The sequence below is a fragment of the Cebus imitator genome, unplaced genomic scaffold, assembly GCF_001604975.1.
Source record: "Cebus imitator isolate Cc_AM_T3 unplaced genomic scaffold, Cebus_imitator-1.0 Scaffold234, whole genome shotgun sequence".
Classification (NCBI taxonomy): Eukaryota; Metazoa; Chordata; class Mammalia; order Primates; family Cebidae; genus Cebus; species Cebus imitator.
Window position 1 is genome coordinate 503,596 of NW_016107549.1, and position 14,027 is coordinate 517,622.

At 54.8% G+C, this 14,027-nt stretch overlaps 2 protein-coding genes across 4 annotated transcripts in view; one reads left to right on the plus strand and one right to left on the minus strand.

Annotated features, from left to right (window-relative positions):
* Positions 1 to 6,025, plus strand: part of PALM3 (paralemmin 3) — a 10,468-nt gene extending 4,443 nt beyond the window's left edge. The window contains exons 3-7 of the mRNA XM_017497641.2: positions 996 to 1,076; positions 1,618 to 1,760; positions 1,908 to 1,992; positions 3,963 to 4,008; positions 4,161 to 6,025. Coding sequence (XP_017353130.1) covers positions 996 to 1,076; positions 1,618 to 1,760; positions 1,908 to 1,992; positions 3,963 to 4,008; positions 4,161 to 5,785 — 1,980 coding nt within the window. The 3' untranslated portion in view covers positions 5,786 to 6,025. The remainder of the gene's footprint in view (positions 1 to 995; positions 1,077 to 1,617; positions 1,761 to 1,907; positions 1,993 to 3,962; positions 4,009 to 4,160) is intronic.
* Positions 6,026 to 6,171: 146 nt separating this feature from the next.
* Positions 6,172 to 14,027, minus strand: part of IL27RA (interleukin 27 receptor subunit alpha) — a 19,890-nt gene continuing 12,034 nt past the window's right edge. For all 3 annotated transcript variants that reach the window (XM_017497643.2, XM_017497645.2, XM_037727536.1), the window contains 8 exons: positions 13,726 to 13,909; positions 13,443 to 13,631; positions 10,793 to 10,894; positions 10,561 to 10,719; positions 8,839 to 8,964; positions 7,709 to 7,802; positions 7,436 to 7,529; positions 6,172 to 7,320 (listed from right to left, as the gene is read on the minus strand). In XM_017497643.2, the coding sequence (XP_017353132.1) occupies positions 7,123 to 7,320; positions 7,436 to 7,529; positions 7,709 to 7,802; positions 8,839 to 8,964; positions 10,561 to 10,719; positions 10,793 to 10,894; positions 13,443 to 13,631; positions 13,726 to 13,909 (1,146 nt within the window). In that variant the 3' untranslated portion in view covers positions 6,172 to 7,122. The remainder of the gene's footprint in view (positions 7,321 to 7,435; positions 7,530 to 7,708; positions 7,803 to 8,838; positions 8,965 to 10,560; positions 10,720 to 10,792; positions 10,895 to 13,442; positions 13,632 to 13,725; positions 13,910 to 14,027) is intronic.

Consider the following 14,027-nt stretch of genomic DNA (forward strand, 5'->3'; position numbering starts at 1 on the left):
TTTTTGTATTTTTAGTAGAGATGGGGTTTCACCATGTTGACCAGGATGGTCTCGATCTCTTGACCTCGTGATCCACCCGCCTCGGCCTCCCAAAGTGCTAGGATTACAGGCGTGAGCCACCGCGCCTGGTGCACTCAACTTCTGTATCCCATCTATCTTCACCCCACTCCTGTACCCCATCTCTCTGCACCCCGACCTCTGAACACCATTTCTCCAGATTCCATCTCTACACTCCGGTTACTCTGGCCTCCCATGGCTGCACCCCCATTGCGGATCCCCATCTCTCCAGTACCCTCCCCCCACTTTTGTTTTTGAGACGGAGTCTCGCTCTGTCGCCCAGGCTGGAGTGCAGTGGTGCGATCTCCGCTCGCTGCAACCTCCGCCTCCCGGGTTCAAGCCATTCTCCTGCCTCAGCCTCCCCAGTAGCTGAGACTACAGGCGCGCGCCACCACGCCCAGCTAACTTTCGTATTTTTAGTAGAGCCAGCGTTTCACCATGTTGGCCAGGGTAGTTTAGAACTCCTGACCTCAAGCGATCTGTCCGCCTCGGCCTCCAGATGTCCGGTGATTACCGGCTCGAGCCGCCGCGCCCGGCCGCACCCTCCCTTTGATCCCCATTTTTCTGAACCTCATATCTTGGAGCTCCCCAGCTCTGCCCCTCCTTCGGATCGCTGTCCCAAGCCCCACCCCCTACACCCCCCATCCGCGGACCCCCATTGGGCGCGGGCGAGGCCTCCGCAGCATCCCGGGCGCGGCCGGCCCCGCCCCCGCCCCGCCCTCCCTGCCCCCAGTCCGCCCGCCGCTGAGTCAGCGTCTCCGCAGCCCCCTCCCCGCCCTGGGCGCAGACCCGCGCTGGGCCACCCCCGCCGGGCTCGCTGCCTCGGGAGCCCTGGGAGCTCCAGGGAGCCCCGCGGAGGAGGGAGGGGAAAGGGAGGGAAGAGGAGGTGGCAGAGGCCGCGCCCGGCCGGCGGGCAGCTCCGGGTCCTCTGTGCGCAGGAGAAGCGGCGGCTGCAGGAGGAGATCCGCGCCGCGCGCCGGGAGCTGGAGGAGGAGAAACTCCGCGTGGAGCGGCTCAAGGTTGGGGGCGGGCGGGGGCGCCTGCCTAGCCTGGGGCATGAAGTGGGGGGTGTCTTTGCAAGTCAATGTAGGGGATGATAGGAGCCTGTATCCAATTTTGGGGGGACAGCGGGCGGTTGGGGACATTGGTTCCAGCTTGGGCGCGGCGGGGGATGTCTTTCCTAGCCTGGGAGGGACGAAGTGGGGTGGTCTTGGGGACATTGGTTCCGTTTGGGGAAAAGTCTGGGACAGGGATGGTGGTTTGTCCCAATTTGAGCGAGATGGAGAGGAGCCCGAAGTCCCGCTTTGGGGTAGGGAGGGGCCAGTAGGGAGGGACATTGATTTCACTTTGGCAATGCCTGTTTCATTATGGAAGGGATATGGGAACATGGGGAGTCTGCCCACCTGCAGCGCTGGGGGCACTATGGCCCTGATGTATGTCACAGCTAGGTGGTTGTGAGGTGGTGGTAAGATACCTGCCCAGCCTGCAGCCATCGGGAGGGGACTTTACATGGAGCGGAGTAGTCTGTATGCCCAGCCCCGACTCCCTTCTCCTGACCAGAGGAAGACTCTCCGGGAACGCTGGCTAATGGACGGGGCAGCTGCAGAGCCAGAGCCGTCCGAGGACCCCACCTGGAAGGATCCCCAGTCACCGGAGGGCCAGGCTCAGGCCCGAATCCGGAACCTGGAAGACAGTTTATTCACGTGAGTGGAGACCCGCTAGCGCTGCCCGAACCCTGCCCTAGCTGGGTGAGATCCAGACCCTGGGCACATTCAAGGATGTGGTGGCTTGAGCCTGGGAGCCCAAGGAACCTGGGGGCCCAGCTCCTAGCAGCCCTCTCTCTTCCTCAGACTCCAGTCCCAGCTGCAGCTGTTGCAAAGTGCTTCCACAGGTGCCCAACACAAGCCCTCAGGCAGGCCCAGCTGGCGCAGACAGGTGAGGGGTGGGGATCGGGGAGTGGGATGGGGGTAGTGGCCAGCAGGCGTCAAAGCGGGACATGGAACGGAAGTGGAGCTTTCTCCAAGTGCAGCCTGGCCACCAGGTCTGCATTCGACCCACCACCCGCTGTCACTTTGCTCGGAGGTCTTGGGCAAGTCCATTTCCTTTCCCAGGCCTTAGTTTCCCCATCTCTAAAATGGGAATAACAGCAGTGCAAACCGTCCGGGCATGGTGGCTCATGCCTGTAATCCCAGCACTTTGGGAGGGCAAGCGGGTGGATACGAGGTCGGGAGTTCAAAACCAGCCTGGCCAATATGGCGAAACCCTGTCTCTACTAAAAATACAAAAATTAGCCGGGCATGGCGCCGTGTGCCTGTAATCCCAGCTACTCAGGAGGCTGAGGCAGAAGAATCACTTGAACCGGGAAGGCAGAGGCTGCAGTGAGCTGAAATCATGCCACTGCACTCCAGCCAGGGTGACATAGTGAGACTCCATCTCAAAAAATAAAAATAAAAAATAAACAGTACAAGAATTGCTGTTGGGAGGACTGGTGAGATCATAGCTTAGCACTAGGAACAGGAATAAGGAAAGGCTTTTTTTTCTTTTTCTTTTTTATTTTTTTTGAGGCAGAGTCTTACTCTGTCCCCCAGGCTGGAATGATCTTGGCTCACTGTAACCTCTTTCTTCCAGGTTCAGGTGATTCTCCTGCCTCAGCCTCCCGAGTAGCTGGGATCACAGGTGCCTGCCACCACGCCCAGCTGATTTTTGTATTTTAAGCAGAGACGGGGTTTCACCATGTTGGCCAGGCTGGTCTCCAACTCTTGACCTCAAGTGATCCACTTGCCTCGGCCTCCCTAAGTGCTGGGTTGACAGATGTGTGCCACCGTGCCCGGCCAGGAGAGTTTTGATGTATGGTTACTAATACAGCCAGATGAGAAATGCAGAACATGTGGGCAGGCTGAACACGGCGGCTCACGCCTGTAATCCCAGCACTTTGGGAGGCCAAGGTGGATAGATCACTTAAGGTCAGGAGTTGGAGAACAGCCTGGCCAACATGGCGAAACCCTGTCTATACTAAAAACACAAAAAAATTAGCCCGGTGTGGTGGCATGTCCCTCTAGTCCCAGCTACTGGGGAGGCTGAGGCAGAAGAATCACTTGAACCCTAGAGACAGAGACACAAAAAATTAGCCAGGCGTGGTGGCAGGCGAATGTAATCCCAGGTACTCGGGAGGCTGAGGCAGGGGAATCGCTTGAACCGGGAGGCAGAGGTTGCAGTGAGCCGAGATCACACCACTGCACTCCAGCCTGGATGACACAGCGAGACTCTGTCTCAAAAAAACAAAAACAAAAACAAAGTATGCCAAGCATGGTGGCTCACGCCTGTAATCCCAGTACTTTGGGAGGCTGAGGCAGGTGGATCACGAGGTTAGGAGTTCAAGACCAGCCTGGCCAACATGGTGAAACCCCATCTCTACTAAAAATACAAAAATTAGCTGGACATGGTGGTGCATGTCTGTAGTCCCAGCTACTCAGGAGGCTGAGGCAGGAGAATCACTTGAACCTGGGAGGCGGAGGTTGCAGAGCCGAGAAGGCGCCACCGCACTCCAGCCTGGGCGACACAGCAAGACTCCGTCTCAAAAAAAAATTAATTTGTATTTATGTTTATTGGAATGTAAGTGCCAATGGCAAAAGGCTTAAGTGTCCCTTGTCCATATAACATCAGTAACTGGCAAAGTAGGCCCCTAATACAGGAGACTGGCTATGTGAATGCAGTATTGTTAAGCACTGACTGTGCAAGGCCCTGGAACATAGGGTGAGAGGGCGGAGGTGCAATGTGGAGTTTGATCCTGAAGGTAACAGGGAGCCATCGAGGGTATTTGGGGGTGGCGGGGTGGGGCCTGGCATGCAGGGAGGTTGAGGGTGGGGATGAGGGCCAGCCTGACCTTGTCTCCGCCCTGCCTGCAGGGTCACCGTCCTCTCTCCCAGCCCATCATCGAGGCAGGTTCCGCAGGTAAGTGTGGGAGCCTCTAGGTCTGGGGACCAGGTCACCCCAGAGCCTGGGTGTGAGCAGGTGACCCCAAGGGAGCGTGGATGGGAGTCCTCTTGTTCCCTCTTCACCCTGTCTTCCCTTTTGTCCTCTCCCCTCTGCCTCTGACTCCCCAGGCCAGACTGATCTGAACAAGAGAACCTCCCTGCCGGCCGGAATAGTGGGCACGCCGCCAGAGTCCCCCTCTGAGCCCAGGGAGGATGTCGTGGGGTTTCTGCCAGCCGCAAGGCAGGTCCCCAGGGCAACAGGGGACTCCTCAGAAGCCAATGGCCCCTGTCCCGGCCTGAGCCTCCCTCCAGAGCAGGGGCCAGGTCAGAGGGCAGCGCCATCCCAAGGGCAGGTGGCCGAGGCCAAAGGAGGGGGCGTGGTGAGTGTGGTGTGGGAGGGGCCGAGGGCCACGGAGGACTGTGCCACAGGGGCCACGGGCCCTGAGCTGGAGGCTAAGGTGGAGGAAGTGGTGCTGGAAGCCATCGGAGACAGGAAGAGAGCTGGCAGCCTGGAGCTCCCAGGCTGGGTGAAGGAGGACAGGGGCGTTGTGGAGGTGGTCTGGGAGGGGGTGGGCGGCAGCGACACAGAGGCCATGGGGGAGGTAGGCAGGGTCCCCGAGGCCATGCAGACCAGCTTGCCTAGGCTTCAGGAGAGATTAGAGGCAGCAGCTTCCAGAAAAGGGGAAGATGTTCCCAAGGGCAGCCCTGAGGGTGATGGGCCGGGGGGCTCCGGAGGAGAGGAGGGGTCTTTCATTTGGGTGGAGAGAGTGACTCTGAGCGAGGAGTGGGAGGAGCTGCTGGTGGAAGGGTTGGAAGGGCCCGTGGTGGCAGGGAGGGAAGGAAGCAATGAGAGTCTGTCGGGGGCTCAGGGGGCTGTGACGGGAGGAGGCGAGGAGTCCTGGGAGGCAGAGGAGAGGGAAGCAGAAGAATCCATGGGCATAGCAGGTGAGGAAAAGCCAGGGGCACAGAGGGAGGGGGTGGAGATGTCGCCGGCGGTGGAGAGGAAAGGGGAGGGGTGGAAGTTGGAGCTGGAGAGCAGAGGAGGTGCAGAAAAGCTGGGGACAGAGAGGGAGGGAGTGGAGGGACCACTGGGCATAGAGAGAAAAGAAGTTGAGGGAGATTGGAGGGCAGAGAAGGAAGGAGGTGAGGAAGAGCGAAGGGCAGAGAAGGAGGAGGCAGAAGAACCACGGGGAGTAGAGAAGAAAGGAGGTGAGGAAGAGCCGGAGGCAAGTGAAGAACCACTGCAGGCGGAGAGAAGGGGAGGAGAGGAACCATTGGAGGCAGAGAGAAGAGGAGAGGAGGGACCACTGGAGGCAGAGAAGACCCAGGGGGCCAAGGAAGGTCTGAGTCTAGAACGACAGGAGTCCAGGGAAGGAAGTGAATCCCAGGCAGAGGAGGGGAGTGAGGCAGGGACTCCCCTTGAGGCTAACACGGAGACACAGCCAGAGGAGGAAGGACCCCAGCCTCAGGAGAAGCCTGTAGGAGCCCTGGAGGAGGAAGTGAAGCCCCAAACCGCTGCTGAGGGCCAAGTCCCCTTGGGGGATGCCACACCCCTTCTGGCCGAGACCCCAGCCCCAGAGCAGCACGCCGAATGCCAGCCACTGCTTCGGGGGGAGGGGCCCAGCGCCAACCCCAGTGCCCACCCTGTGCCCACCTATGCGCTTGCCCGGCAGCCTGAGGCACCTGCCCCCACCGAGGGTGAAGAGGCCAGTGGCCCTAAGCAAAAGACGTGCCAGTGTTGTGCGGTCATGTGAGCCCGTGCCCCTCCACCCCACGTCCAGCTCCTCTCTCAGCTACCTCGGCCTCTTGGCACCCAGAAGAGGATCCCAGGCACAGACAGGGCACCACAGGACTGGCCATGGCACCTGGGAGCCAGCTAGCCCGAACGTCCACTTACACCTGGGCTTCCAGACCCCTCGCCCATTGCCTGTGACCCTGGCCTCCTTCTGCGATGAAGCCTTTATACTTGAAAATAAAAGGCGAAAGCACTCAGACAGCTTGAACGTGTGTGTAGTCAGCACAGAATCACTGCATCATCTCCTGGTGGGAAATTTGAGGGCTAAACCCTGCTACAGTGAAAGAATATGAATCAGTGAGTGTATAGATTGAGTTGCTATAACAAAAAAGACCTCAAAGCTACAGTAGCTATAAAAATATAAAAGTTTATTTTTCTCAGTGGTTCTGATCCATGTGGTGATTCAGGATTCAGGTTCCTTTCTATTTCTTCCCCCACCTTCCCCTTGGGTATGGCCAAAACTGGATCATAGGCATGTGTTATGTTCCAGCTCATAGGGAAGGAAAAGGTACGGGGGAGCCCCACCCAGACCCTGTGTTGGTACATGTCACTTCTGACCACATTCTGTTGTCAAGAACTCAGTCCATGCACCTCGCTGCAAGGGAGCTGAGATGGTGCCCAAATGTGGGGCACCGCCTTTTCTTTTTTTTCTATTTACCTTTCTTTTCTTTCTTTTTTTTTTGCTTTTATTTATTATTTATTTTTGAGATAGAGTCTCATTTTGTCACCCAGCCTGGAGTGCAGTGGTGCACACCACAGCTCTCTGCAGCCTCAGAATCCTGGGCTCAAATGATCCTCCTGCCTCAGCCTCCAAAGTAGCTGGGACTACAGGTGCATGCCACCATGCCCAGCTAATTGTTTTTGTTTTTGATGTTTTGTTTTTGTAGAGAGGGGTCTCACTATGTTGCCCAGGCTGTGTCTCGAACTCCTGGACTTAAGCGATCCTTCCACCTTGGCCTGCCAAAGTGCTGGGATTACAGGCTTGAGCTACGGTGCTGGGCTCCAAATGCAGTTCTGTTACAGCAGAACAGATTTTGGCAGGCAGCTGCCACTCTCAAATTTCATGTATTTTCCTTTGCTCCATCTTCCATCCATGTCTTCCCCAGGGGGGCGAAGCCCTTCTCTGTAGGAGTCCTTCAGTCCCAGCTCTGCTTGGCTGGGTGTCCTCAGTCAAGTGACTCAGCCTCTCTGAGCCCTCCATGTCTTCATCCATCAAGAGGGCTAATCCAGGACTGGGGTGCAGCCTGCATGAGCACCCCTCTGGCCTGGCTGGCAGCCCCCAGCCAGAGGTGAGGTTCAGGCCAGAACCTGCTGCCTGAGGGGCCCCAGAAGCCCAAGCTCCTCGGGTGTGGGCAGGAAGTGCTTCTCATACCCAGAGTCAAGCGGGGCGGTGGCCCGGGGCTGCTGGGGGGACTCCATAACCGGCGGTGGTGGCTCCATCTCCTCCACTTCCAGTATGGGGAAGTCCCTAAGGGGCTGGGCCTCAGGGACTTGCTGGGAAGAGAAGAACCTATAATCCTGCCCCAGCCACCCCTGCCCACGCCTCACCCCTCCCTACTGCTCCAGGACTCCCCGATCTCTGCTCTGACGAGCCGGCCGCTGGACTCACCTCTATGTGGGGCTGGCCTGAACTGCTGTTGGCAGGATCAGGAACCTTCTCCCAGACCCAGCGGGGCAGCATCTTATGCCGTAGGTGGTGGCACCTGGCAAGCCGGGAGGAGTCAGAGCAGCGGATCCAGGTGGCCAGATGCCCCAGCCCAGGGTGCAGGGGCCATGAATGTGACTGAGCCCCGAGGCCTCCCTTCAAGCCCCATGGAAGCTCAGCAAGATGGCCAGTTGCCTTCCCCACATGGGCAGAGATGTACGCATCTGACAGCCTCACCTTCCAGAGGTGGCCAGCCTCAGGCCACAGCCCATCAGGAACAAGGCCCACAAGAACAGGAGGCCCGGCAGAACTTTCCACCTCAGGGTGTTATCTGGTAGGGTAGGAAAGAGATCATTCTTAATTTTTTTATTTGATTTGATTTTGTTTTTGAGATGGAGTCTCGCTCTGTCGCCAGGGTAGAGTGCAGTGGCGTGATCTCGGCTCACTGCAACCTCTGCCTCCCGGGTTCAAGTGATTCTCCTGCCTCAGCCTCCCAAGTAGCTGGGGTTATAGACACATGCCACCACACCCAGCTAATTTTTGTATTTTTAGTAGAGACGGGGTTTCACCATGTTGGCCAGGCTGGTCTCAAACTCCTGACCTCGTGATCCGCCCGCCTTGGCCTCCCAAAGTGCTGGGATTACAGGAGTGAGCCACCACACCTGGCCAAGAGATAATTCTTAATTTTTTATTTTATTGTATTTATTTTATTTTTATTTTTGAGACCAAGTCTTGCTCTGTCGCCCAGGCTGGAGTGCAGTGGCACGATCTTGGCTCACTGCAACCTCCGCCTCCCGGGTTCAAGCAATTCTCTTGTCTCAGCCTCCCAAGTAGTTGGGATTACAGCCGCATGCCACCACACCTGGCTAATTTTTGTGTTTTTAGTAGAGACAGGGTTTTGCCATGTTGGCCAGGCTGGTCTCAAACTACTGACCTCTAGTGAGCCACCCACCCCAGCCTCCCAAAATGCTGAGATTATAGGTGTGAGCCAGTTCTTATCTTTTTTTAAAGGCAGTGTCTTGCTATGTTGCCTAGACTGGAGGGCAGTGGTGTAATCAGCCTACTGCAGCCTCCAACTCCTGGGCTCCAGCGATCCTTGAGCCTCAGCCTCTCCAGGAGCTGGGACCGCAGGCGTGTGCTGCCACATCCAGCTAATGTTATTTTTTGTAGAGATGGGGTTTCACTATGTTGTCCAGGCTGGTCTTGAACTCCTGGGCTCAAGTGATCCACCTGCCTCAGCCTCTCAGAGTGTTAGGATTACAGGCGTGAGCCACTGTGCCCCGCTTCCATGTAATGAATCCAGACGCTACCTCTACCCCCGTGGAGCCCACCCCCTCCCTGTGGCAACCCCATCCCAACCCCCCTACCTGGTAGGTGAAGCCGGAGGATGGGACCAGGAGGGCCTTGTCCAGCGATGGTGGATGCCGTCACCCACAGCTCACAGGGACCCCAAGGAAGGTCAGGCAGGGTGACACTCTGTGTGTTGCAACTCACTGGAGAACACAAAGAAGTTGGGGAGGTGGTCAAGCCTACCCCAGGGCCTTTGCACGTGCTCTTCCCACTATCTGCAATGCAGCATTCTCTTCCAGGTATCTGCATAGGTCCCGCCTCATTTTTTTTTTTTTTTTTTTGGGGATGGAGTTTCAGCTTACCGTGATCTCAGGTTACCACAGCCTCCACCTCTGGGTTCAAGTGATTCTCCTGCCTCGGCCTCACGAGTAGCTGGGATTACAGGTATGAGCCACCACGCCCGGCCCCTTGCTTCATTCTCTACTCAGCACTATCACCATCTCATACACTGCTTAGATATTATTTTGTTTTGTTTTTTGTTTTTGTTTTTAGACAGTCTCACTCTGTCGCCCAGGCTGGCGTGCAGCGGGACAATCTCGGCTCACTGCAACCTCCACCTCCCAGGTTCAAGCAATTCTAGTGCCTCAGCTTCCCTAGTAGCTGGATTACAGGTCTGCACCACCATGCCTGGCCAATTTTTATATTTTTAGTAGAGATGGGGTTTCACCATCTTGGCCAGGCTGGTCTGGAACTCCTAATCTCAAGTGATCTTCCCGCCTTGGCCTCTCAAAGTGCTGAGATTACAAGCGTGACCCACCATGACCAGCCTTCTATATATATATTTTAAATAATATATAAATATCGGCCAGGCGTGGTGGCTCACGCCTGTAATCCAAGCACTTTGGAGGCCAAGGCGGGCGGATCACCTGAGGTTGGGAGTTCAAGACCGGCCTGACCAACATGGTGAAACCCCATCTTTAAAAAAAATAAATAAAATAAAATAATAATAATAATATATAAATTTTGTAGATATATATGTACGTATATATATAACTTTTAACTTAGTGACATGTAAAATTTTGCAAGGTACAATCAAGGCAAGGTAATTATGTTAAACACAAGTCTATCAGACAGAAAAACTGAAGTACTGATGTATTTAGGGGTGAAATGACACCAAAGACTCTAAGGAAAAAATATATATGCCAGATAAATTTAAACAAGATTAGCAAAATAGACCAGGTGCAGTGGCTCACGCCTGTAATCCCAGCACTTTGAGAGGCTGAGCCGGACGGACCACCTGAGCTCAGGAGTTCGAGACCAGCCTGGCCAACATGATGAAACCCTGTCTCTACTAAAATACAAAAATTCGCCTGGTGTGGTGGCAGGTGCCTATAATCCCAGCTAATCGGGAGGCTGAGACAGGAGAATCACTCGGACCCGGGAGGCAGAGTTTGTAGTGAACTGAGATCATGCCACTGCACTCCAGCCTGGGTACAGAGTGAGAATCCATTTCAAAAAAAAAAAAAAAAAAAGGAACCATACCATGGAGTTTTGTCATCCTTTTATCTTTTTCACTAATAAAATATGACAAGCATCTTTCTATGCCAATAAATATAGATTGGCGTCTTCATTTTTAATGGTCAAATGAGACTCCATTACACTGACAGCCAAGAAGGCATTGATGACACCATGTATGGTCCCTGGGCCAAAGAGGCCCACGTGGGGACAAGGCGGGGGGCTGACTGATGGGTGGGTCTTGTGGGGGCTGGGAGGACAGGCTGGCAGGCAGGGAAGCTCACCATTCATGCAGACGGAGGGGTGGTTTCCACTCCGTGAACACAGGGTGTAATGGGTGAGGTGGCCCCGAAGCTGGTGCCTTGGGACTTCTCCCCATGCTATGACAGGGGTCCCTGGAGGGGCATCTTGGAGTCGCCAAAGTGTTGGCCCTACTAGGGGTGCTGAGGAGGAAGGCAGTAGGTCAAGGTTGGCCTGGGTTCCAGGAGCCCCCCATCCTCCAGCCCCACTTCTTACCTAGTTCCTCTCTGAACCCCCAGACGGGGGGTGCAGAGGCCAAGCCGGAAGCAGAGACTGCGGTCACAGTGATTCGATAGGGGACCCCGACCGTGAAATTCCCTGAGTGACAAAGGAAAAAAGACCAGTTAGAGTTGGCTCTCCTTCCCCTGCTCATTTCCTACTTGCTAGGTGTCTTCATGGGGGTCCCCAGAAGGACACCCTCAGATAAGGATTTGAGTGTCAGTCATTTATCTGGGAGGTAATCCCAGAAAATCCCAATTGGGCAGTAGGGGAGTGAAATGGGGAAGAAACAAATTCTCACTGTGGACAACTGCATCCCCTGAGATGCAGTCCCACAGGGGACCTCTTGGGGACAGCAGAGAGCAGGCATTGTAGAGTCAGCCCAGCTCAGGAGGAGGGAGCTGGGGTATTTATCCACCAAGCCTCATTACTTATGGTGGAGGGCTGCTTCTGAGGGCCCTTAACTTTTCAGTATTTCCATCTTGCTTCTCCAGCAGGAAAATGCCTCAGTGACCAGAAAAAGCCCTCAGGCTGGGAAACATAAGTGTGGGCAGCTGGAAGGGGCCTTGGGGCTCTGAGGTGGTCAAACATATGAGCAGGCAATTGACAGCACCTGCCTTGGTAGCTGAGGCTGCTGCAATCCCTCCTCTGATTGGAGATTGAATCCTATGGCATCGACGTACCCTTCCCCAACTAGGAATTTTCCATAACTGGGCCTTGACTTCTTTTTTTTTGGCGGGGGGGGGGGCCTTGACTTCTTTGCCTCATATAGCCTTGTGGGTCTTGGGATTGTGTCCTAAATTTGTCATCGAATATCTTCTCAGCTCTTCCAAGTCCTTTTATTTATTTATTTATTTATTTATTTATTTATAAGGATTTCTTGCCAGGTACAGTAGCTCATGCCTGTCATTCCAGCACTTTGGGAGGCCAAGGCAGGCGGATTGCCTGAGCTCAGGAGTTCAAGAACAGCCTGGGCAACATGGAGAAATCCCACCTCTACAAAAAATACAAAAACTAGTGGGGCTTCGTGGTGCATGCCTGTAATCCCAGTTCCTTGGGGCCCTGAGGTGGGAGAACTGTAAGCCATGGAGGTTGAGGCTGCAGTCAGCTGAGATCACGCACTGTCCTCCAGCCTGGGTGACAGTGAGACCCTGTCTCAAAAAAAAAAAAAAAAAAAAAAAAAAAAAAAGGGCTGGGCCCAGTGGTTCATGCCTGTAATCCCATCATTTTGGGAGGCTGAGACAGGTGGATTATTTAAGGTCATGAGTTTGAGACCAGCCTGGCCAACATAGTGAAACCCCGCCTCTACTAAAAATACAAAAATTAGCCAGGCGTGGTGGCAGGCACCTGTGACCCTGGAGGTTGAGCCACGAGATTTGCTTGAACCCCAGAGGCGAAGGCTATAGTGAGCTGAGATCTCACCACTGCACTCCAGCGTAGGTGACAGAGCCAGCCTCCGTCTCAAAGAAAAAAAAATAAAGAAGGCTGGGCGAGGTGGTTCATGCTTGTAATCACAGCACTTTGGGAGGCCAAGGCAAGCAGATCACTTGAGGTCAGGAGATGGAGACCAGCCTAGCCAACATGGTGAAACCCAGTCTCTACTAAAAAAAAAAAAAAAAAAATACAAGAATTAGTCGGGCGTGGTGGCATGCTCCTGTAGTCCCAGCTACTCAGGAAGCTGAGTCACGAGAATCACTTGAACCCAGGAGGCAGAGGTTGCAGTGAGCCGAGATCACACCACTGCCCTCCCGGAGGCGGAGGTTGCAGTGAGCCGAGATCATGCCACTGCACTCCAGCCTGGGCCACAGAGTGGGATCCTCCAAAAAGCAAACAAAAGTCTTGTGTGAATTTACACTACTTTATTATTTATTGATTTATTTACTTATTTATTGAGACTGAGTCTCACTCTGTCATCCAGGCTGGAGTGCAATGGTGTAATCTCCGCTCGCTGCAACCTCCACCTCCCAAGTAGCTGGGCCTACAGGCATGCGCCACCACACCCCGCTAATTTTTGTACTTTTAGTAGAGATGGGGTTTCACCATATTGGCCAGTCTGGTCTCAAACACCTGATCTCAGGTGATCTGCCCACCTCAGCCTCCCAAAGTGCTGGGATTACAGGCGTGAGCCACGAAGCCATCACCTTACTTTAATCATAACACTCCCTCTCTCTTTTTTTTTTTGAGATGGAGTCTCGCTCCTGTCGCCTTGGCTCAAGCCATTCTCCTTCTTCAGCCTCTCCAGTAGCGGGGATTACAGGCATGCGCCACCATGCCCAGCTAATTTTTGTATTTATTTATTTATTTATTTATTTTAGAGACAGGGTTTCACCATATTGGTCAGGCTGGTCTCAAACTCCTGACCTCAGGTGATCCACCTGCCTCGGCCTCCCAAAGTGCTGGGATTACAGGCGTGAGCCAACGCGCCCGGCCTAATTTTCATATTTTTAGTAGAGACGGGGTTTCGCCATATTGGCCAGGCTGCTCTTGAACTCCTGACCTCAGGTGATCCACCCGCCTCAGCCTCCCAAAGTGCTGGGGTCATAGGCGTGAGCCACCGTGCCCAGCCACACTCCCTCTTACAAATCCACCCATCCATCTCCTGTTCTTTAACAGCTGTGATGGAAACCCAGGTGACCCCAGGCCTCACCTGGTAGCAGAGCACTGAGGTTCCCAGGGGGAAGCCAGACCCAGTTGAGTTTCTCTAGGGGGTCCCCATCTCCAGCCCAGTCCACTACGTGCTCCTGTGGCTCCCCAGGCCCTGGCTGCCAGGTCACCAGTAGCTCCGTGCTCCCAGCAATGCTGCTGACGGCCACGCTGTGGGGGGCAGAGGCTGAATCTGGAGGGTAGAGAGAAGACGTCTCAGCTGCCCACTCAGGAAGGCACCTCCCACCCTCCAGGGCGCCGAGCGGAGGGAGGCCACAGTCTCTTACCCAAGCAGACCAGAGAGAGCTTGGTGAGAGGCTCCCAGCTTGTGGCGTTGACAGCAGACACCCTGGCCCACTCTGCCCCGCTGGGAATAGAGGAATTGCAGCAGGTAATTCCTTCCAGACTCAGCTCATGCCCTCCAACCCAGAACCAGACTTTGTAGCTCACCTGTACACAGGGCCCTGGGGGCTGAGGGAGGAAGGGAAAAAGGAGTTAATGTGTCCCATTAATCAGGCACATACGTGTGTCTCCCTGAGGTCACCTGATAAACCACCAGTCAGTTACGTTTTTTTTTTTTTTTTTTTTT